At 35.3% G+C, this 25,615-nt stretch overlaps 1 protein-coding gene across 2 annotated transcripts in view; it reads right to left on the minus strand.

The window, feature by feature from the left end:
• Positions 1-4,696: 4,696 nt before the first annotated feature.
• grik1 (glutamate ionotropic receptor kainate type subunit 1) overlaps positions 4,697-25,615 on the minus strand; it is a 33,559-nt gene continuing 12,640 nt past the window's right edge. Inside the window, exons 4-16 of one of the 2 annotated variants that reach the window (XM_023961775.1) lie at positions 18,806-18,987; positions 18,265-18,318; positions 17,798-17,971; positions 15,447-15,590; positions 11,309-11,416; positions 10,444-10,482; positions 10,024-10,137; positions 9,713-9,916; positions 8,825-9,048; positions 8,194-8,312; positions 7,842-8,059; positions 7,230-7,455; positions 4,697-7,143 (exon numbers count right to left, since the gene is read on the minus strand). In XM_023961775.1, coding sequence (XP_023817543.1) covers positions 6,854-7,143; positions 7,230-7,455; positions 7,842-8,059; positions 8,194-8,312; positions 8,825-9,048; positions 9,713-9,916; positions 10,024-10,137; positions 10,444-10,482; positions 11,309-11,416; positions 15,447-15,590; positions 17,798-17,971; positions 18,265-18,318; positions 18,806-18,987 — 2,096 coding nt within the window. In that variant the 3' untranslated portion in view covers positions 4,697-6,853. The remainder of the gene's footprint in view (positions 7,144-7,229; positions 7,456-7,841; positions 8,060-8,193; positions 8,313-8,824; positions 9,049-9,712; positions 9,917-10,023; positions 10,138-10,443; positions 10,483-11,308; positions 11,417-15,446; positions 15,591-17,797; positions 17,972-18,264; positions 18,319-18,805; positions 18,988-25,615) is intronic. The other variant, XM_023961776.1, reaches the window with a different exon arrangement.

Raw genomic sequence — 25,615 nt, forward strand, 5'->3', positions numbered from 1 at the left:
GATCTCATCAGAAATTCTTGTCCCCTGTCTGGGTCCAGGTCTTTGTGCAGGTTTGGGTCTTAGTGTGAGTCTTGCTTTGTTATCCCTTTTTGAAAAGCTGCTCAGCTCTTCTAGAACTGTCCTTATATACACTGCAGTTGCTTTGCAACAAGTGTCTTTAGTTTTGATAAGTTGTGTGTTAATGGTGATTGTTATGTTGGAACCGAGTTTGAGTTTTGCATCGTGTGTGTTGTGAACGCTAACAGTGTTTTAAAAGTGAGAATCTGTCATGGGTTCTTGCAAAGAGTAAATTAGAGTTTTGCAAATTGTGTGTTAACTGCAAACTGTGTTATAGATTTATACCAAAGAGTGATTTTTTTTTTTTTGAGGAAAGAGTTAAAGCAATTGATGGACTGTATGGACAGCAGTACCTGTACTGCTGCCGCAACAATGAAATTTCCCCATCGTGGGACTAATAAAGGAATATCTTATCTTATCTTATCTTATTTGGGGAATGACATTTAGTGTTTTGGCAAATGTAAAAGAGGATTTTAAAAACAGCTTTGTTTTTACATTTTTCTGTCTTTTCCCAGAGACAGGATTGCACACCAACACTTGATTGTAGTTCCTTTGTACACACTTGTAGAGTTTTACAGAGCTGTATTCACTTGTGGGTCCTCAGAGGAAGCTGGAAAGCATGAGCTGCCCGTGGTAGAGTCTCAGGCCGTTGCAGAATTGAAAAACATAGATGTGTCAGGAATTGCTCTGCCTCAAAGAGATTGTGGGAAATCAAGTTGCTCTTTATACATTTTACAACAAGGTGTGGGATTCTTGCTTCAACTTTGAACCAAATCATAAAATAAATGAAATCTCGGTAACACTTTATATTAAGATTCCTTAACAAGCTCTGTTAACACATTAACAAGCATTATAAATGAATTTATAGGGTGTTAGTAAGACATTTATTAGTACAATAAGTCTAATAAGGTTTATTAAATTACTTAGTTAACACATTTACAAGGATTATTATTACAATGTTTTTAAGATGCTAATGATACATTTACTGATATTATAGGTGCTTAACAAATGTGTCAGTGTTAATAAGCTTAATAAGATTTATTAACAACCTTTGTTAACAAATTAAGAAGTATTATTATTGTTTGGGGTTCTAGTAAGATATTTATTAGCATTATAGACGCCTGACACAAGCCGAAGTGTTCATAAGTTTAATAAGTTTTATTAACTAACTTAACAAATTGATAGGCTTTATTAATAACTCAGATGCTAGTAAGATACTTATTAGCATTATAGATGTCTTGCAAATACCTGAAAGTGTTAATAAGATATATTAACATCTAAGGTCAGACCATTGTCTTCTAAATCCATATTACTAAACTGCTTATAAGCTTTACAAATGTATTAATTAACTTTGTTAATAGTTTATTAATTGTTTTGCAGCACCTCATCTAAAGTGTGGACGTTTTTTAGCACAAACAACCACAAAGCATAAAGATTGTAAAAAGAACTTTATGACATTAAAACAGACTAAACATACACAAATCGTTCTGTAAAAGATATATAATAATTAAATTCAGACAAATAATTTTTTTTAAAAAACATATATACTGGTGTTGGATGACTCTAGCATCATAGCTATAAGGATAAAGTATTAGCATCTATCCTGAGTGAAACATTCATTGCAAATCCCATCATCAGGAGACAATTCTCTGCATTCAATGCCAACTGCATTCAACCACTGTTGCCTTGCTTCAAAGTCCACAAGAAAGTAAGTTGCACAAGCCAGTAATTTTTGAAGAACGACGACAATAAACCTACAGGAGCCATGCTAAAGCTAACACGCTAACGACCGACCGGTACAGAATTAAAGACTTTGAAGCAAGGCAACAGTGGTTTAATGCAGTTGGCATTGAATGCAGAGAATTGTCTCCTGGTGATGGGATTTGCAATGAATGTTTCACTCAGGATAGATGCTAATACTTTATCCTTATAGCTATGATGCTAGAGTCATCCAACACCAGTATATATGTTTTTTAAAAAAAATTATTTGTCTGAATTTAATTATTATATATCTTTTACAGAACGATTTGTGTATGTTTAGTCTGTTTTAATGTCATAAAGTTCTTTTTACAATCTTTATGCTTTGTGGTTGTTTGTGCTAAAAAACGTCCACACTTTAGATGAGGTGCTGCAAAACAATTAATAAACTATTAACAGAGTTAATTAATACATTTGTAAAGCTTATAAGCAGTTTATTAATATGGATTTAGAAGACAATGGTCTGACTTTAGATGTTAATAAATCTTATTAACACTTTCAGGTATTTGCAAGACATCTATAATGCTAATAAGTATCTTACTAGCATCTAACACATTAATAAAGCCTATTAATTTGTTAAGTTATTTAATAAAACTTATTAAACTTATGAACACTTCGGCTTGTGTCAGGCATCTATAATGCTAATAAATATCTTACTAGAACCCCAAACAATAATAATACTTCTTAATTTGTTAACAAAGGTTGTTAATAAATCTTATTAAGCTTATTAACACTGACACATTTGTTAAGCACCTATAATATCAGTAAATGTATCATTAGCATCTTGAAAACATCCTAATAATAATGCTTGTAAATGTGTTAACTAAGTAATTTAATAAACCTTATTAGACTTATTGTACTAATAAATGTCTTACTAACACCCTATAAATTCATTTATAATGCTTGTTAATGTGTTAACAGAGCTTGTTAATGAATCTTAATATAAAGTGTTACCGAAATCTCAACTGAATGCAAAATTTCTGGATTCTCATCTCCTTCCTGCTGAGTTCAGAAAAAAACTCGCTTAACAACAGAATCGCAAGGTACTTCTTTTTGTAGCAGCAGAGCTTAGAAGTGAATGAAAGACCTGCAGCCTGGTCCTGGGAAGCATCAGGGAATAGATTATGGAGCCATGTCTTTTTCAAATGTTCGACAAAGAAAAACCTTTTTTTTTAAAAAAATACCCCAGAACTCATAATTTAAACATCAAAATATCTTCAAGAAATATATCTAATTTTCAAGTATTGGTCAAATCCTTAAAAACCTCCTGACTACCAGAAGAAATGTTGTCCAGTCAAAACAATGTTTTTAAATCCACCAAAACTCTCAAGTCCCACCCCTTCATATTTGGTATCATTAAAAAGCCCCAAATGTCCTCTCAAGAAAATGAGTAAATTCAGTACTATAAGGTGGTTGGGAGATAGTCAGGTTTAGGAATGTCTTCTACAAAAGACAAATTTGCATTACTAGGCAGGAAGTTAATAGAATATATTACAAGCTGATTCCTCAAATGTTTTCTTGTCAGCTGAAAGAGCATTGTAAAGGAAGAAATTGTGTCAGATACATCCATCCTAAACCCGATGATACATGTTTATACACAGATTATTGAATCATGGACTAAAAAACTTGCTCAAAGATATTTATTTTAAGGACAAAATGTTCGTTTTTCTATTAATGGCAGGTGTTAAAATGAAGAAACAATTCTCTTGTCTTTGATTATATCGTCAGATCTGTTTAGTGAATTTAAATACTACATATGACCTCACTAGATACACCAGGACTTCTTTTTCAACATCAGAGAAAATCTTTGAGAAAAAGAGTATTAGAATCAATCTCAGTTCACCGTCCATAACCTCCTTGCACAGTCTTAAGCTGCTGAGCTACTGTGTGCTAACTGATGACAGGCTGGTGTTTCTAAGAACTTCAGCGTGAGGGTAGTGCTGTGACAGAGTTTGCATCCCAGTGACAAGATTATATCAAAGAAGACCAAACTACTGTAATCTCAAGAATAGAAGAGAGGAAGAGGGCGATGCAAACTGCAGTTAGATTAAACGCAGTGGCAGATTACGAGCACAGTTGCCTTTTTGTCCTGATAGTTTTCCATCTGTTGGCCTTCCTATCACATGGTGAATACATATAATGTCTATTAGTAAAAAGTTTTCTGAGGAGGGATGTGGTTTCCCAATTAAACTAGTTTAATGAAACCACTCAAATGTTTCAGTGAGTAAATGCTTTTAAAAGTCAAGTATGATACCCGTGACGATACAAAAGTTATTGTTTTTATTTAATCAATTGATCAAATTTAGCCTAAATAGGGAGTGAGCTTGGATAGAACGAGACATAAGAAACCAACAATAAAAAAAAAAAATTAACCAAAGTTGAAAGACCGTCCACACCTTAAAAAAATTTGAATTATTCTTGTATAAAATCATTTGAGCAGAGAGAGCATCCATCATTTACAATTATAATTATAATGTACTAGGTTTTTTGTATACTTCTGTTGCCTTTTTTTTTAAACTTAATTTGTAAAAATTTATTTAAATTTAACCTAAAAGTACCTAAAACTGGATAATCAATGTTCTTAAACCTGGTTAAGAACATGACCAGTAACTCTTTTAGTTCAGTCATTTCAAAATAAAAAAAGAGTGATGATACCAAATTCATAATTGTTAAACCTTAAATTTACTATATATTTTATTACATCCAGTCCATAGTTTAGCATTAAAACCAAACTTATAAAAATGTGTTTTTTTTTTTTAACTTTTTGGAAGATGAACATACTGGATTTTCCATCACAAAAAAAATTATAGTGCAACACTAAAATGTTCTTTTGAAAATATTAAAAGTTGTCCTTTTTTTAAAAACAGATGAATTTTCAGTCAAAATATTTCACAAGTTTATTTTTTTCTTAATCAAATTGACAGTCAGTTTCTGTTTCTTTTTAACAAACCATCCTTTTGAAATTGTTGCCACATGAACGGTCAATAACATTAAAGACAATCAAAACTGCAGTTTGATTATAAACCTACAGTGCTATGCAGTGTGTATGATGCGTTCTTGGAGGCTCAAACTCCAAAATCCATTTAAGGATTTTTGTAGAGCAATGTTGTCTAGATAGCTCCTGATTCGTGACATGGCATTGGAAAAATTTGTTATAGTACAGAAACAGTGAGGTAATGATTGAGCGAACAGTCGTTTGTCATAGCAAGAAGGATTTCAATTCATACTTCTAGGTGGGAAAAAAAGATGCAATAAAACAAAAAGTTTTACACGTTTGATTTGACACGGGGCATTTTGATGCATTTGAAAAGCCTGTTACACATACGGTACACCATATGTAACCCAAACAACTATATAGAAATGTTTTTGTAAAAGCTAAGTTCAAACGTATTTGTTTAAAACCCACATTTTTATAATTTAGAATCCTTAAAAGTGGTCAAAAACATAATAAGACTTAAATAAATCTTACTACTGAAGATCTGAAAGAGGAGTGAAACATTGTAGACTAATCCAGGTTCTAACGTTTTAAATAACAAATATGTCGATTGAAAACTAGTAGTTTGTCGGCTCCCAAAATGCCTGGACCAGTGAGGGTCATCAACACACGGAAGGGAAAGTCCAAAACAACAAACATACATCAAATGTTCCAAAGTAAAAGCAGTCCACTTGATGAGCAGAATTTTTTGTAGTATAACACTGCATGCAGAATGAATATATATACCAAAAAAAACCCGTCATCTTGAAGATAAACAGATAAGTGTGTCAGCACATAACATTATGGTTATGTAATAAAGCAGCAGACAATCATAACAGCTCCCTTTGATATGACATATGTCAGAGGTTATTTGTTTTAAACCAAACCGATGTTAGAAAAACAAAATGTGCACATTTTGAAGCTGCATTATTTGAAGAAAAATAAACTTTCTTTCATTTCATTGAGTTTTTATGGAAGTGTTTGTTTATTATAATTCCTCCAGCAATTGAGGGAATTGACCGATTCTGAGGGGCGGAATGGGGCGGGGGGGTCACAAAAGGCTGAAGTATGAAAGACAGCCTTTAGCAAAACTTTAGTCATTCTGAAACATTTACAAAATAAATATTGTGCGCGTATGCTTGGAAACATACCATTGCATCTCAGTAAAATAGAATATCATCAAAAGGTGTGCTGTTACTGTTGTTGAAATTGAATTCAGGATCTTTTGTATCAATCTGGGCCCAAGGCATCTATTAAGCTACATGGACACCGGGCATGTCATGCGCGTTCTTGAACACACTTTTAGCGTTCCTAAGTCCCTACTTGCCCAAAGTTCGACCTGGTTTAACTTTCATGTAGGTAGAGCCCATAAACGGATGTAGAAACTTGCTTAGTTATGTTTGAACTCGAGAATTTTAATCACAGAAGCGCAGAACGCGCATTAATGCACAATTACATAGACTTTTCATGGGAAGTGGCCACTTGTTTCAACAAGCAACATAAAAGTCAAAGAAAAAACACTTTCTGATGATGTAGTTTTTTGAGATGCATAAAGACGAAGGTAAACTTATCAAGTAATGTTGCAAATGAAGGAAGCAGTCGTCCATATATTGATTGATAAATAAATCCCAGTAAAACAGTTTGTGTGCTGTGCCATACTGTAAAGAAACACCTCCTAAACACACTGTAAAAAAAAAGCATTGATATGAAGGTGGGAATCAGGCTTGAATTAATGGGATACTGTATTTCTCACATAAGACAAACCTACAATGCATGTGGATTAAAACAAAACAAGCAAGGCCCTGATGGTCAAGTGTTACAGCCGACTCACGTCATCATTAGTTTTTAGAAATGGGTATCTAATGTATACTTTCAATCCTCACTAGCTTATTTGTGCCCCCCAAATCTACTAGAAACACAAAGCTCTGTGGTAAATGTTCTGATTGTAACAATGCAGTTTAAACCAAAAAGAAAAAAAGAAAAAATTGGCCCACTGATTACTGTAGTCCTGAAAAGACAATGGTAACACTAAAGTGTTGTTGGTGCATATAAGTCTCTAAAGTATTAATACTTATTGTGCCATTCGCACTGACCAACACTCACCTCCTCAATGTCCAAGTTTTTTCTAGATTTGTAAATGAATTCTCCAATTGCAACAAAAACTGACAGGACTAGTCCAGCTGCCAGCACGATGAAGATTCCTCCAATGTTCTCGACACCAAGGGCACTGGCCTCTTTGCTGTCTTCCTCTGGACAGCCATTTCCTCTCCACCATTTCTCCTTCATCATATGTAGTTTCCCTTCTTCCTGAAGCTGCAGGATGGCAATTGTGACCTTATCTCGGTACGGCGAGCCTGCCAAAAGACATCATTACCAGGACACAATGTATTGTGGCAAAGATTAGATTGGTAAAGTATTTTCTGGTACTCATTTTTTTTACCAATTGGAGTCCCAACGCCGTAGCCCTTGGAATCTATCAAGCCTCCAATCTGTGTGAGGTTGCAATTGCGCTGGCTGATGTACTCGATGCTGGTGGACTCCATCAGAAGAGCATAATCTGTGGTGAGGACCCTCTGAATCCCCTCCCGGTTGTTTTTCACCAGGGCTGTGTTTTTCCTGCTGCTCATAAATGCCCACATTTTCTCGTAGGTCGAGATCTTAGATTTCTGTCGATGAAAATGAGAATGTGTTGGCAGTAAAATGCATCAAACATAAAAAATCAATGTTCTATTTAATTGCCTTTTAATAACAATTAACAAGAATTTAGAGAGATATTACAATTAGTAAGCTAGAGAATAATTAGCAGATATCAGGTGACCAGCAAGTATTCAGATCAGCTACAGGGTGTGCTTCAGGGGAAGAATAAATTAACCCCAAGACATTTTTTAATTCAGTTCATGTGGACATTTTTACACCTCTAACCTTTAATCCTTTTTAATTCAGCTACAACTCACTTTTTTGAAGGCGTATGAACCAATTACTGATACAATGTAGGGTGGAAGGAGAAGAAAATACAGGTTTAATAAAATGTGTGGCCTTAAATTAAATATACCTTAAAAAATGTCATGGTAGAGCCATCTCTCACAGCACCGTACTCTATTTTGGTTTGTTTGGCCAAATCATCTGCAGAGTCAATTGGAGAGTCCATTCTTTCCACAGTGAGGAAGGCAGCCAAATTGGCAGTGTAAGAGGAGATTATAATGAGGGTAAAAAACCACCATATTCCACCAACTATCCTGGTTGAAAGTGCTTTGGGCATCAGTTCAGACCCTGCAAAGGAAAATGGCGTGCATCAATATGGAATCAAAGAGCATTCACGACAACAATGGGCGTAAACAAAACAACTGTTTGTTTTTTGGTAAAAATAAAAGCAGCAATGTAAGATAACGAAAGATTTTGCCCACCCTGCTGCATAAGTGCTCCTACTCCAAACCACACACTGTTAATTAGAGTGAAGTTGTTTTCAACCACATCTGAATCTGGGTTGCAGGGGTGTGGATTGTACCACTCATACGGGGTGAACCTGTAAAAGAAAAGTCATGATTAAAATACCTACACAAAAATGTATATATATTTTATGAAATAATGCAAAGAACATGAATCAAACATATAAACCTCCCCTGCTCAGCCTTCAGCAGGCTTGACCTCTGCTGCACTACCATTGCTGCATCTCTACGGCAAAACCTACTCCTAACCCTCTGCTGATGGAAAAATGCCATAAAAGAGGATTTCTGATTTAATTCCCACCAAGTACATAGTGGTTGACTCCTGGAACATTACAGAATGTCTGTGTGTCCTTGTTTCATTCAAATCAAGAACCTTTAAATGCAATATACTTTCTCAAGAGAAATCAAATTTACTTAAACTTTTTCTCTAGTCTTTCTGTTTTGCAGTCAATTTGCATTAAAACATGCTTTTAAACAAACTAAAATTCAATACACCCTAAACCTATAACAATGCTTTTGCATTAAAGAGTGAGGTTTTATTTGGGACAGTTAAATATTTTCTCGTCCTCTACATTTAACCAAAGCTTACCTGGCAATGACAAACAGCACACAGCTGACACCAAGGCAGGCCAGCAACACATACATCCAGATATCAGGAGATAGAGGGTTAAGGAAGGAGAACACTCCTGGGTTGGTGCCGTTCGGTTTGTGATAGAGGATGCTGATTCCCAGAGTCATGAAGGGCTTGGAGAAATCAATCACCTTTTCCCGCACGTATGTAATGGTGAGAGGAGCGACGGCAAGGTCAGCCACCTGGGACACAGCAAAGCCTAGTTCAGTTCATACTATAGACTACTTTAAGCCTTAGTCACATGCACCCATAAGGGGCTTGAGCTATAAGCCTGATGCAGAGGGTTGTAATTTCTAAAGTTAGGAGCACATAAGGAGCACAAATTTTTCACATGAACAGCACTAACTGCCCCCTTGTACATTGCACAGGATTTGGAGGTGTTAAAAAAAAATTCTGTACGACATGCCTGCGGTCTATATTCGTCAATCGAGTGAGCATCGATGCACACTGGTTTTTCGCAGAGACTTATGGAAAATTTCTAAGGCACTCGATTTTGGAATTGTAGATTCAGACAGCACTACAAAATGGTGAACGCACTATAAAGTGCACTATGTAGTGAATAGTGAATAAATTCTGACATAGCGACTATCTTTCCATATCTCTTCACTTGGAAGGATAAATGTCGGGATAGGGAGAAGCCGTAGGGGTAGGGAAGCGATTCGGATTCGGCCAAAGTTTTGCTAAGACCCGTCTCCTGCAGCAAGCCCGTAGGAAAAATGCACGTGAGCATTTTCACTCTACGGACTCACCCAGTGGTCTACAACCTTGCTTTGCCCACAGACAGCCCGTATCCACTTGTATGGGCAGTTGTGACTAAGGATTTAAGGCTTTCTTAACAGTACTCACATGATCAATGAGTTCTCGCACCATCCCATTCCACTCTCCCTTGTCATTCTGAGCACCATATTTGCCATCTGACACTAGTTTTACTTCATAGGAGAAGCCCAAGATGTTGGAGAGCTCCTTGAGCAAGTCCAGGCAGTAACCCTCAAAGCGGTCATTCCCATACAGCGGCTTATCAGACTTCTTATACATAACATAAGGATTTTCCTGGTAAAAGACAAAAAGAAAAGACACACACTGCTCTTATTGATTACTGTTGAGCATTTCTGTCTCCTCAAGTCTTTACCAGTGATGAGTTGAGAAGATTTTCTTACCAGAATAGTAGTGACAACAAGGGTCCTATTTGCCATTGAGTCTGTGATGTTTGTGGACGAGTCCCTGCTGGTTTCTGTTAAATTAAGACCCATCTGGGAGTTCCAGACACCAATCTGTAAAGAATAAAGAATGAAACAGCCCAGTAAATACACTATAGCTCAGGAGAGCCTAACACAATCAGATTCATCTCAATTTAGGCGAGCAATACATATATTCTGACATGAGACATTTATGAAAGGGAAGAAACGGGGAAAGAACACAATTTTCTAGGTCAACAAAATTGCAGATCTGAAACCAAAATGCTAAAACATTTAATTCTGCCAGTTTTTCTAAACTTGTAGGGTGGACATCAAAGGGGTTGTTTAGGAGAGTAAAGCAGCACTCTTTTGTCATTCTGTCCATGAAGCTAAAATACAAACCTTTTTCCAAACTTTGTTCAAGCGGCTGCCGGTCATGGACTTGCAAACACAATAAAGAGAAAGCATTTTAATTTTAATCTCTTTCATCAGAATAGTGTTAGGAACTTTTACTCCGGATTTTGTTTTTTAAAGTTCATACCTACGCATGTCTTTACATGCATCCTGCAGATTTTGAATACAGTCAACATTAACAAATTTAAACAACTAAAAGATTGCACATATCCCATTAAAAAATGTATAATTTAATATTGCATTTTTTTCACTCAAGAGTGTAAGAGGCTGTGTTTTGGGAAAGGAATTTGTAAAAATAAATACTTATTATAAATAAATCACTAACCCACAATGATAAATATAATGAACAACTTTTCCTTTTTTTTCTTCTTTTTTATTTTCAAATTGAGTAAAGAAATGAATGTCCATCATGAACATCTGTTAACTTGGATCAGCTACCATAAATCCTCTCTGATCCTTCAAAATAAGAGCACTTTTACTGCAATATATTTAAACAAACAAACCTAAGAGTCTCATTAAAGTCAAACAGAGAATTTGTTTTTAAGCTGAACTGACTGAAATTGATCATTAGCAGCACTGAATTTCATTTATATTAAGGTTTTGGTCGGAAGCATGCTACCTTGATTAAAAATACCTTATAAATTCTTGTGAATTAATTTCTATCTCAATAATGGGTAAAAGTCAATCTGTTCATTTAAAAAAGTAACATATAACTGCAGCTTTGTGTCGTAGAGGCCTGGGAAATGATAAATAATAAAATAATAATGTGGCAGCTGCTTTTATAGTCTTCCCAAACTAGACTCTACTGACCTTGATTGACAGCTAACACTAACTATACAGGTCGTTAGTTCACCTTTTCCAAGCCGTCTTCCTTTAGGCTGATGACATCTAAATCGAATTCTTTTCGAAGTCCGTCCGTTTTGTTAATAAGTATTTGTCCGGTCAAGCCGCTCCACTGTGTCTGTGGCAAAGTAGGAAGAAAAAAATATATATATAAGTAAATTAAATGAATGCAAAGTCAAGCTTTAAAAAAAAATGAAGCCATTTCCTGGCAATTTAATAATTGATGAGGTCTCCATTAGGAAAAAAAAAACACTGACTGAGACTCTCTGCATCTCAAAAGATTACATTGCAATTGTTTGATCCCCAGCACAACCATTAGTTGCCTCCAAGTCTGCTAATGTGATGAAAATGGAGAAGACAGACAAAGCTTTTGTCTGACTGGGGACCAGAAGGTGGGCATCATTGCTCAGTAATAACTGAAATGACTAAATTTAGTCAGCCGAGCTGAATAATAGTCAGGTTAAATCTTGAGAAAAAGAACTTGTATCTGAATTCTGCCCTCACAAAGGACGCTCAGTTTGATTAATGGGAACTCAACATTTGAGCAAATCATTACAGTTTTTTTTAACAAACGTTTGGGTTGGTTTTTTTTTTCTTCCATAGGTGAAATTTAGAAATGATGAAATATAAGATTTTAGATATGGCATGATTGCTAAATTGTCCTGTTTTCTTATGAAGGATTGCCAGTTGTAACTTTATTAATCAGTTTGTAATATTATAAGCTTTAGATTTTCTTTATATTACACCTTTTTGGTCCCCTACCACATCATACAGACATTAACACAAAATATTACAAATTATGTGTGATATCGTTTTATTTTTTGTTAGATTTCTTAAAGAAATGAAAAAAAAAACATCAATGTATAGGCAGCACCACATTTTTTTTATGCTTTATTAGGATAAAACTATAAACTAACTTTAAATCATAATATGATAGCAGTAGAAAACTTTTAAAGTGTGTGCTATTTTTTTATTCTGACAACACAAATTCAAGGTCAGACATGATCGCATCCCTGAGAACATTGTCATCCAATCTAATGCCTCTTTAAAATCTATGGAAGGACTTTAGTGCTCTCTGATTAGACTGCTTCACACAGTGTTATTGCTCCCAGCTGCTGCTGTGAGATTTACTCGACCTCTAAGTCCAGATTTACTCTTCATTAAGGCTCGATTAAAATCCTCCCCAATCAAAGGTTTCTCTGTCTCAGGCGTGGAACGTCATTACTGTAAATACAATAACGACATGGATCTGTTCAGATTCTCATAGTTAGATTTAACCACTGCGGCCTCACTTCAGTTGATTGCACTCACCGTTATGTAATAATCATTGATTATCGATAGAACACATTATCACATTAAACCAGTAATTATTGCTACACATTGCAGATCAAATAAAGAAAATCAATAGCTTATTGATTGTAATTAAAACATTTCAGTAATAATTATTGTAAATTACACAATGTTATACTCATTGGTTGTAATTAAAAGAGCTTTGATTATTTCACCACAATCAAGTTCACACATGTACTTGGAATTATTCAACGTCTGTTGATCCTTAACTCCGGAAATCAGAGTTTCTTTATACATTTTCTTAAATATTTGGATATTTAAACATTGTTTAAGGTCATTACTTAACCTGTTCCAAAGTTTAATGCCTCACACAGACACACAGAAACTTTTCTTTGTGGTTCTTATCAAGTTGATCTTGAGGTTCCTACATCCCCTCAGTTTGTAGCCTCCTTTATTTTCTAATAACTGTTTTTGGATGCTGCATGGTAATGATTTCCCACCAGCTCTGTTTAGAAGTTGTGCGGTGTAAAAATCCACAAGGGCATACAGTTTTAAAAGTCTGGATTGATAGAATAAATTCTTTGTATGATCAAGATAGCCGGCTTTATGTACAATTGTGATGGCTCCTTTTTTGAAGTAAAAATAGAGGATGTAGTGAACTCTAATACTTATTCCCCCAAAATTTCTATACAGTAGGTGAAATAGGTAATATTAGGGAGCAGTACAATAAATATCTACTGTTGTATTCTAATATATGTTTAGATTTATTTATGATTGAAATACTTTTTGAGACTTTAGTTTGTTAATGTCTGATGTGTAGCTTCTAACTTAGTTTGTTATCGATAACAACCCCTAAGAATTTGATTTCTGTAACACTTTGAATTGAGTCATTATTTATTTTTAATTGAGAGCTCGGTATTAGAGTTGCAGTAACCAAAAACCATCACTTTGGTTTTATCTAGGTTAAAAGATAATTTGTTGTAATCCATCCATGATATTATTTTGGTTATCTGTGTGTTTGCCACAGTGATAAGTTCCCTATGATTGTCTGTAGAATAGAATATGTTTGTATCATCAGCAAATAAAGAGTTTCAAAAGTTTTGATGCATTGAATATATTATTTATGTAAATATTGAATAGCAGCGGGCCCATAATTGATCCTTGTGGGACACCACAACTTATTTCTCATCAATCTTGAAAAATTGTTTTCTTCCCATTAAATAGATTTTGACCCAAATTCTGGCTTAAACTTTGCAGACAAATATATTTTCTCTATCTGTGTGAAGGCTTTTGAGTGTTAAATTGTAGTTTTTTTATAAAGTAAATTTTAAAAATTGCAGTAAGATTTGTAATTAGAGAATGCCGTCACAGCTAAAGCAACATCCGGAATGTGATGTGTAAAAGAAAACTCTACCAAGTTGTGGGATTTTTCTATTTAAAAATTTCCAGGTAAAAACAATATTAATTTTTATCACATTTGACCAGTTTCTGAGGGATTCTGGCTTGTAAATCACTTGAAATAAATCAATCGACAAAATCCATCCTGATTAAAATGTCTAATTTACTATGTGTTTCATAGCAGCACAACTAAATCTGATTTTATACAATCTGGACAACATGTGTATGTTACAGATAAAATGAAAGGTTGTTGGATTAAATACAATGCTGTGGTGAATATCTCCTGCTTTGCAGGTGTTACAGCTCACATGTATAATAAATATTTCAGACTGCACACATTCGCTCATGCCAGCTGTGGTTTTGTTGGCCATGCCTTTTATTAGCAGGTTGAGCTCAGGCTGACTGCTGTAACTTCTTTGATTGTTTGCACTGAGGTCAGCTGAAAAGTATGCTACAGGGCAGGAAAAAAAAGTTTCCAATTTTGTTCTATCTATTGTATGTGGACAGAGCAGAAAAGGATGGTAGTGTGACGTCCTGATTTCTGGTTCTTCAAGGCAAGTGTTGTGTTTGTGTCGGTTCAGGTTAACGCTGACATCTTCCCATAATTCAAAACAATTAGGAAGGAATACGACTTTCCGGTTTTTGTCTTTGATAAACCAAGGATCAGTTCACCCAAATGCTGTAAATCAGCATTTGTCAAGTTGGGAAACAGGGAACAATTTGTACAAATGCTTAATTTTTTAAAATCAAAACTGTTGAAATTTGAAGATCTAGTGGAACAGCAAAATTCATTAGACATGCTTAAATTTAAAAATGGGGAGTTGCCAGAGAGCTTCCAAGTGTTCATTGTTTTGACTTAAGAATATAAAAATAACAGGAGGACATATGATTTTAAAGTTTCAAGAAAGCAGACATGTCATTCAAATAAACTGCTATTTCAGAAAATATGTGTCAGGAAAAACTTGAGACAAATGTTCTGTGTGGTGGCAGACCATCTAGGATTGTCTCTTTTTTTTCCCGTTTAAGATTTAAATTAAAGGCAGAAATAAAATAAGAATTTCAGTTTTTCACTGCTCCTTTCCTGTCGTGAAGATGTGTGGACTCATGTTGTGTATTAAATATGTTAAACAGAACAAAAAAGGAAACTGTCACAGAAAAATAAATGTTATATTCTTCTTATTCTATGTGGCAGCATTTGCAGACATTTTAAAGCTCAACAGCTGATTTATGAATCTTGCCCTCTGGGACCTTTTTCTGTTCCTCGTATGAAAAGCCTTTTGTTCACTGAAACTCCTGAAAATTACAATTTCAAGTGGGAAACAGTCCTAACAAGAAATCCTGCCTACAGTTTGATTACTACAACCTCTTGTGAAATTTATTTTTAAAGAAACAGTTCTCTTACAATGGGGGGAAAATTTAAGGAGAGGTTCAGGTGTGGGACATGAATGACATGAACTCACATCTTTGAGCAGGTTTATGAATCGTGATCCGAAGCGCCAGGGTTTGTGTCGGTGACACTGCAGGGAGCTGACGGTGATCTGGGAGGTGCGTTGGGAAGCAGCAGCCACCATATAAACAGCATCATACATCAGAGCCGCTTCAGTCTGAAAGAGAAACCCGGCCATCATAATCCCTCAGTAGGACCATGAAATGCGCGTCAGAAACGGATCACATCAGCTCTAATGATGTATGTGTGCCATGTCACAACAGACCAAACCACAAAACCACAGCACAAGTTTTACAAATCCATTCAGGGAGATCGCTAAAGCGATTTGAATCACTTAGAGTCAAAGCAGTTTTGTTTGCAAATTTCTGATTTGATCCAAAATCATGTTAGTGTTGTTACATCAAAATCTCTGTTTTTTTTATAGCATGAATAAAAGTCAGGTTTAATTTGAGTTCATTTTACTTTCTAGATACGTAAATAATGGAAGTGATGACAATTTAACCATCTAGCTTTTACCCGAATAGATAAAAATAGTTGAAAATTTTTGGTGTTTTTACATGTTCTTGTGGCATTTTTCTCATGATGGAGGACAAATCGAGAGAAAATTAAGCTTAAAATTGTATTTCTGAGTATTTCTTTAAAAAGCCTGTAGCAGTGACACAGGCTCTCTGCAGAAACTATGTCCTAGAAAATGATATAGGTTTGTTGACTTAGGCTAAAAACGGCATCATCTTAAATTACAAGACCACTGGGAACATTTTAAAATTGACTAAAGATAATCGAAATGACACTTGTTTTTTTAGATATCCAGTTCTATAACGTGCAATTTCAAATAATGTATAATTTATTTAATAGAAGCAGGTCAAAAATTATACAAAAATATAGCCTATAGTTTCTATTTTCAGTATAATTTTATACACTGTTGTAGTGGAATTAAAGTTCTTTAAATCAGTTGAGTTTGCAGGAATATCTTCCGTTAACATCCCGCAGCTTTTCCATCAGCCTGAGGACTGGACTTGAACCAAATCACTGCAACATCGATTCCACTCTTTCCTGAGTCACTCTGTTTTAAAGATGCTGATGTGGGATGATCATCCTGTTTCATGACCCAGTTTCGGTCGGACTGTGGCTTTGGGACAGATGGCCTCACATTTGACTCTAGAATACTCTGGTAAACGGAGGAGATTATGCTTGAATCGATGCCCATGAGTTTCCTCCTGCAGTTGGTATGAGATGCTTGTGTTAATGTGCCGTGTTTGCCTTTTACTTGATATTGCGTTACTGTGTCAATAGGGCCAAATGTCCCTCATTTGGTCAACCAAAAGAAATTTGTTCTAAAGTCTTGCTTGTTTTGATGTAATTTTACCAGTATAGGCTGTACTGCCATGCTTCCTAAAGACAGTAGGAACTTTCCCAGATACGTCTTTTAAAACAGTTTGGCAGAGCTTTATGGAATATCAACTCCTAAGGAAATACTGTAGCTACATTTATTGAACATTTTCACCTTGTGAATTTATTTGTCTGTGCAGTTCAATAGACTCAGAATGACCTGGAAATAACTTTAGTACAAAAGTGAAGGCTGAAACCCAGGCAACTGTAAACTGTTTTTCTTTTTTTCCAAATAATTTCTAAATAAAATGTTTTTTCTCATTAAATTGTCCCTAATTCCAAGTGTTCATGTGGGGCATTACCACTTTAATTTTAAGACCAAAGACCAGAAGAACCCCAGCTTTGAATTTTGTCCAAATAAGCTATTGACTGAGTAACTCCTCCCTCCGCGCGTTCCAAACAGGAAGTACCTTCTGACTCCAAGAAACCAAAATCGCACAGACTGCTATTGAGAAATAAACAGCTAATACTTATTCATTCTGTGTGTCAGAATAAACACTTCTGCTCTGCTTGCTGTTTTTAAAATGTTCTTGTGAATCCTAACTTTTTGATATTTTTTTGTGTAGTGTAAGTTATTCTAGTTATAAACTGGCCAATCAGGTGCCTCAATAAATGGAGGTGGTTTTTACATTGAACTTTCAAAAAGTTTGATTGAAGTTTTCTCCAGAGCCCGCCCGTTAAGTGGTAGAGGGTATGGATTTCTAACAAGCTCACTCCTGATTTACAAAGGTGGCTGCCATAGAAACGACGCCTCAGATTAAGTCAAACCAATTACTGCCTACTGACATCGTCTGGGTGCAACATGGTGGCGTCCGTCTCACAAAAAAAAGGCAACTGAATTTGGTTGGAGCTGGAAGCAAATCATTTTCTATGGGTGACATCCCATCACTTGGATTAGTTCTCATTTAAAAAACACTGACCCATTAAAGCCAAGTCTACAGGAACACAACAATAACAAAGCAAAGTTAAACTCACCGTCATCATTCCTTCCATCATTCCAGTCTCAACTTTGGAAGGAGCCTGTAGCCGCTCCATTGCCCACCTCTCCAACACCAAAGACACTTTAGGATCGTCGACATTCAGCAGCCTGAACCCTGTCATGTTGACCCCACTGTAGCGGTATGGTTCCAGGTCAAGGGAAAACAAGTCCTGAACAAATCAACATCCTGTTCATCAATGCAGATCCAATACTGTGGTAAAAAATGATCCTCGATTCAAACTCACAGCGACAGGATAAGGAACGCGTGATTACTGTGTGTATTAACCCGCGTTACAAAGGTTGCTGAAAACATCCAGCAATCTTTTTACAAAACAAGGCACACTTGACTTGTTCTGCACAAACGCACATATCTTTACCGGCATCGTCATGATTTAAGGTTTCTTAAAGCCATTTTTCTGCTGATAAACATTCGGATGATTTTATGTAAGTAATATTTTCTTACCAGTGTGGTGAAAAAGTAGTGATAATATTCTGTCATCATTCCCATGGACAAAATCTACAGAGCATAAAAAAGGTTATGTAGTTTTCCCCACTAAAATGCACATCAGAATTTCATTTCTGCCAGAAAAAAATCTTTTTGAAATGTGAAAAGACAGCCCAACACTAGTTGTAATTTGTTTTTCCACCCATTTCTGAAATATGTTTCATCGTCTACACAGTTTGCATTATAAAGTCTATGTAATTTTGGGTATTTATCACTAATTATTGATGTTGGTGTTTTGTTTGCATTCAACCCTCTGTGCAACAGCTGATTTTAAATGTAAATGCCTGGCTCAAAATATAAATAAACATAAATTCTGATTGGTGAAACAATTGTAAACATGTAAAAAATCTAATTAAAAGTAAATTTAATACCAGAGTTATTGCAGATAAGCAAAAAATCAGTTTCTAACAAGCCTTTCATTTCAGTTAGGACAACTAAAGCCTCTCAGATAGAAAGGAGATATTGCAAAAAAAGAAAGGTGCCTGTTAAAATATGTTACCTGCTTTAGAACATCAGTTGTGGTTTGGTAGGAGCAGTCAAAGATGACAAAAAACTCTTTCCCTTTCTTCATCTCCTTCAGGAGAGGACGGGCATCTTTGGTTCCTGATGGCAGCTGTCGGATCTTAATTTTTATGCTGTATCTGGATGGAGCTTTAATCAGTTCCTGTAAACGAATCAATCCTGGGAGAAAAAGAGTAAAAATCTATGTTTGTAAACAAAAATCACTGATTACATGGCATAAGAAACTTTAGCTTAGGAAGATTTTACTGCAAAAAACATTTTACTGTATGAATTACTGTATTTCTTAAGCAATGCATTACAATGATATTAAACTTTTCATAGCTTTGTTTTTATTTGAATAAATCCTCAAAATATAGAAGTTTAATGGAATTTGAATGATGAAATGATAGATTTACAAAATACCATAAACCAGAAATGTACATGATGGCGTCAATATGTTTACACTTTGAAAATGTTTAATTTGACAGGGCTTGCCAGAAGTGGGTAGTTAAAATCGAGCATGTTAAAGTTTCAATCATTTACCTTAATTGTTGTTTAGGAGGGCAATCTGTTACTTGTGTGTGTGTGTGTGTGTGTGTGTGTGTGCGTGTGTGTGTGTGTGTGTTACTTAAAATCTTTAAAACCACCTGAGACTATTTAATGCATGAACTGCATAATTATTATAAAATATTCAGGTTAGTTTTTTGCTTTCTTTCTACAGGCAGATTTCTAAGCATCTCTAATTGACTATTTCATGTACAAACATATTCACTCCCACCTAGTGGTGAAATTATACATTAAAAAAGTGGAAAAGGGGAATAATTTTATTTAGAAATGGCAAGAGTTTTACCATTGCAGGTTAACATCTATTTCTAAAAATTACTAACTAGCAACAATTTCTCTTTATTTTAAAAATATTACTAAGATGAATAAACCGCACTACCTAAAACTTGCACATAAGACACAAAACACTGTAATAAAGATAAGTTAAAATTCTTGCTTTTACACGTCTGCTTTATAATACAGGTTTAATTAAACTGTAATTACCAGGTGTGCATTATTAGTTACTACAATTCTGGGCATCTTAACAGTGCCACTTCCAATTAAGCAGTATTAAGGTTTCAACTTGGAAAAGTGAATCTAGGAAATAGATATCATGTCCCTCTGTATCTCTATTTCCTCATAAACAATAGAACACACTTTTTAGGAATGAAAAGTCATATTCCACTATTTGAATGATTAAAATAATTGTTATTTCTTCTCTAACTAAATTTGGGATAGGGGAATGAGCAGTTTTTTGATATTTGTGAGCCTTTATCTTTCCCCTTTATTGGTTTGTGTCAGTCTCTCTAAACAATGGTAAGATAGATAGATAGATAGATAGATAGATAGATAGATAGATAGATAGATAGATAGATAGATAGATAGATAGATAGATAGATAGATAGATAGATAGATAGATAGATAGATAGATAGATAGATAGATAGATGACTTTATTAATCCCACAATGGGGAAATTTCATTTATCTGTGGCAGCAACACGACATTCAGAAATAATCTATATAATATAACATCAATAAAGGACATCACAAATTACATTTATATTAGATAATTAAAAATATTACTAAAATTATTATGAAAAATTATTATCAAAAATGAGATTCTTATTAAATAAAGAAATAAATATTATAATGTAATATAATATAACCTTCTATTATATAATAATATAATAGCCATTAACCCTTACTATATATAAGGGTTATATTATAGACACACTCTTAATATAATAATGTAATATAATGGTGTGACCCAGGGGTTTGCAATGGAATGGAATGGAATGGAATAGAAACAAGCTTATATTGAATATAAAAAAAAGAGAAAATAAAGAAAATGTTCACACTCGAGAAAAGGAAAAAAAATATGAACACATAAACAGTATTATGAACAATTATACAACTATACATATTCAAAAAGGAGTGAGAAGAAGTATAAACTTATATAAACTCACCCCCTATTCCTCGTTAATATTAATTACATTAGGAAGCAGCTTCTTTATTTATGAGTTATTATAAATAAAGAATAATAAATTTAATAAATAATAAGTATAACTTTATTTGCAATGTTTGTCGCTAAAAGAGCATTTGGATCAGTTTTTTACTGACCAAAACTCAGTGAGAGCTGCAGAGGCCCACTACATCGTTTGTAATGTGTGTTTTTGTGTGTGTGTGTGTGGCCATTAAGCCTTTTAAATATAAAATGTTGCTTTTAAATATTTTCAATAACTGAATTATAACAGTGTTAGATGATCTATGTGTATAACAATTATAATTTATTTAACTTTAGACAGCAGCATTTGTAAGGTCTTTGAAAATAAAATACATCCTCTGTCGAATAACTAACTAACCTCATTTTTTCGTAGGTATTTTCATTTCTCTTAAAAGTCAAAGAGCTACAATGGAAGGATAACATTGCTGTAGGTAGATCCGGAGCCTAAGGTTGCAGACACCTGGTGTAACCCAGCTATGCATCCATCTATCCATCTATTCCTGCTTAGTCTGTAAGAGGAAGTTAAAGGGGGCGACAGTGGCTCAGGTGGTTGAGCGGGTCGTCCAATGACCGAAGGGTTGGCGGTTCGATCCCTGCTCCCACCAGCCAAAATGTCATTGTGTCCTTGGGCAAGACACTTCACCCTCCTTGCCTCCAGTGTGGCTCCACTGGTGTGTGAATGTGTATGAATGATCCCGGTGATGGTCAGAGGGGCCGTAGGCGCGAAATGGCAGCCACGCCTCTGTCAGTCTGCCCCAGGGCAGCTGTGGCTACAACCGTAGCTTACCTTCACCAAGTATGAATGAGGAGTGAATGAATAATGGACACAATGTAAGCGCTTTGGGTGTCTTGAAAAGCGCAGATAAATCCAATCCATTATTATTCTTGGAGAAAGTCACATGCACAGAGAGCACAAGCAAACTCTACACATGGACCCATTTTGCTGTGAGGCTGGAGTTCTATCCACCGCACCTTAATGTGCAGCCCTAAGGAAGTCAATAAATTCAATGCTTGGAAATTGTTTGGTGAAATTGGCATATTTTTTTAATGAAATACATTTTGCAGACTTGCAAAGCAGCTTTATGTATCTTCTACACAACAATGACACAATGATGGTGGGGTTGTTAACCGAGGGGAACGAGAAGGCCTATAGGGATGAAGTCCTGAAACTTGGAAGGTTTAGTGCACTTAACAACCCAGCACTGAACTTCTCCAAGACTAAGGAATTCTTCCAGAACTTCTGGCGGAACAGAGCCACCCACGCTCCATTGGACATTAACAGCAAACAGGCAAACAGGCAACTCTCGCTGAGTCAAAAATATTCTGAAGGACAATTCTCACTATTGATTTCACCTTTTCAATCTGCTGCTTTCTGGCAGACGCTACAAGGCCATACTGATAGTACAAACAGACTCAGGGATAGTTTCTTTCAAAAGCTGTCATTGTACTAAATGCCAATTTTGCACTACAAGTCAGCCGATTCCTGAACATTTTTTCCCTTGATTCTTGCACATATCAATACATATTTTTTATCTGCTTTTTAGTCTATATATTTGTTTGTATAGTCTGTATAGTCAGTTTTGTTTTATTGAGGGGGTCAGGGGACTCAGACAACCAGTCAGTATCACCGGCTTATGGTGGAGAAATGGACATTAAATTCACTAGCAACAGCTCTGGTGGACATTCCTGCTATCAGCATGCCAATTGCACGCTCCCTCAAAACTTGTTGCAACTTGTGCTGTGTGATACAACTGAAGATTTCAGAGTGGCCTTTTATTGTGGCCAGTCTAAGGCACACCTGTGCAATAATCATGCTGTCCAATCAGCATCTTGATACGGCACACCTGTTAGGTGGGTTGGATTGTCTTGGCAAAGGAGAAGTGCTCACTATCACAGATTTAGACAGATTTGTGAACAATATTTCAGAGAACTGGTTATTTTGTGTATGTGGAAAATGCTTCACATCTTTGAGTTCATACCATAAAAAATGGGAGCAATAACAAAAGTGTTGCGTTTATATTTTTGGTCAGTGTATATATATACATCCTTCCACAACTATTCATTGTTTTTAGTTCTAGCATCTTTACACTTACTACATAATATTTGAAAAGTGTATTTCAAAAGACCCAGGAACACTGGATAGACATGTTAATATCTGTAGATGACATAGAAACAAATGGATGGTATTACAATTTTACAGAAAAGATACCCTAAACAGATTTGACTTAAAGACCCACTCTGATAAAAATAGTATTTTTTGTGTTTTTAACATGTTCTTGTAGCGTTTTTTATGATGAGGAAATTTACAGCAAAAAAAAATTAAGCTTAAAATTGCATTTCTGAGTATTTCTTTATTCAATTGGTGGGATTCAGGATCTGGCGAAAAAATGTTGTTGATAAAAGCTTGTAGTTGTTACATAAAAGCTACTACTCATCTCCCTGCTCTGCTCCTTTCTGTGCTATCTTAGATGACCCCACCCTTACATTGACGTGTTCTCCCTACCATGACAAAGGTGGATAAAGGTAGAAAGATATCATGTTATCCATGGACACCAGTGAAGATCACAAATCATTGAAGAAAAATGGTTCAGAGCACTGTCTAGTGGGTCTAGATGACCCAACTCCCAACGTTAAAGTGCCTAGGATAGAACAAGGATTACTAGAGCTCAAAAGATGATCAGAGTGGATCTTTTAAGACAGAAAGGGAATCTACTTTTCAGATGTCTGATGGGAGTTGAGGAGCAAAGCTTTTGACAGCTCTGCTCCCCGTGGTGCTGAATTAGACAGAGTGAGGTGGATGGAGGGCGAGCATCTGACAGAGAGGAGAAAGATGGAGGTGGTCACACAAATATGGAGGGGAAAGGTGTAAAATGGCCTTGTAAGTACACATAAGGATTTGGAAATGAATTCTAAAAGAAACAGGGAGCCAGTAGAGTTCTTTCAGGATGAGGATGATGTGGTGAGGAGTTGTGATGCAAAACAGTTCACTTGAGTTTATAGAGGAGTTTTTGTGGAAGACCATGAAGAAGAGAATTACTGTACATGGATTGATAAGGGCAATGACAAGGCTGTGGATGAGTACTGAAGCAGCTGGGAAAGGTAAAAGTGTGGCAAAGGTGGTGAATATTTCATAGATGCAAATAATATGCTGACCGAGTGAGGTCATTTTTATAGGATTAGAATGATTGAGCGCTGTCAAGAATAACATCCTGACTCTTAATCTGGGGGAGGGGGGGACTGAGCTAAAATCAATACAAAAAATATTTTCAGCTTTAAAGAGTGTGGATTTGGTGCCAGCCAGGTAGAGTTTAATTTTACCGCTGCCTAATTTGATCCATGATTGAACTCGAGTAAACAGTTGATGAGGGAGGAGGTTGGAAGAGCAAAACAGAGAAAATGGATGTAGAGAGAGAAAGATGTGGACATTGCTTATAAATGTTTTTTTTTTAGAAATATTTAGCTTACTTTACAACAAGAACTATCCAATATATAAATTCAAGAACAAATTTGCCAAATGCCCTTGGTTAACTACTGGTCTACAAAATATTTGTAAAAAGAAGAATAACCTCCACAGAAAATTACTAAAAAAAAAGGTCAAGAGAAACTGAACAAAGATACAAGTCACACAAAAATAGACTAACTGAAATAATACAGCACATTAAAAAAGTATACTTCAATAATCTTTTAAATGACAAAAAAAACAAAGTGAAACAAGTTTGGGAAATATTATCATCAACATGATATTAACATAATTAAAAATGGCACAAAAAAGCGAACCTACCCAGATTACTTTACAGAGGAGAAGGGTCAAAGCTATAACATCAAGGAAGCAGCAAATGGCCTTAACTATTTTGTAAACGTGGGTCCAGAGTTGGCAGCAGAAATTCCAAAATGCAAAACCAGCGAAGACAATAATTCACCCATTGAAAGGATCCCACACTCAATCCTTCTCTCTGATGTGAAGAAAAATTAGTTAATATCTATTATGAGGATATAGATATGACATTGATAGTATATCTAAGCCTCTAACATACATATGTAACTTATTATAACTGGGAGATTTCCAAACCAAATGAAAATAGCCAAAGTGATCCCTATTTTTAAGACCGGAGACAAACATCTATTTAAAAACTATAGACCTGTTTCTCTCCTTTCACAATTCTCAAAAACTTTAGAAAAAATGTTCAATGACAAATTAGTTACATGTAGGAATAAACATAACATTACAAATGAAAACCAATATGGTTTTAGAGAAAAACCGATTCACGTCATTGGCAATCACTGATGCTGTGGAAGAAATCACAAATGCTCTAGACAAAAAGAAATATGCAGCTGGAATTTTCATTGACTTAAAAAAAGCATTTGACACTCTCAATCATGACATCCTACTTGACAAACTGGAAGTGTATGGGATAAGAGGACTAGCGCTAACTTGGGTCAAAAGCTATTTAACGGGAAGAAAACAATTTGTCAAAATTGATGAATTTACAGCAGTAGCCAAAGAGATAAGTTGTGGTGTCCCACAAGGATCAATCATGGGCCCGCTGCTATTCAATATTTACATAAATGATATGTTCAATGTTTCAAAGCTTATGAAACTCATATTATTTGCTGATGATACAAATATATTCTATTCTACAGACAATCATAGGGAACTTATCAATGTGGTAAACACAGAGTTAAACAAAATAATATCATGGATGGATTACAACAAATTATCTTTTAACCTAGATAAGTGAGGGTTTTTGGTAACTGCAACTCT

This window comes from Oryzias latipes, chromosome 13 (assembly GCF_002234675.1).
Source record: "Oryzias latipes chromosome 13, ASM223467v1".
Taxonomy (NCBI): domain Eukaryota; kingdom Metazoa; phylum Chordata; class Actinopteri; order Beloniformes; family Adrianichthyidae; genus Oryzias; species Oryzias latipes.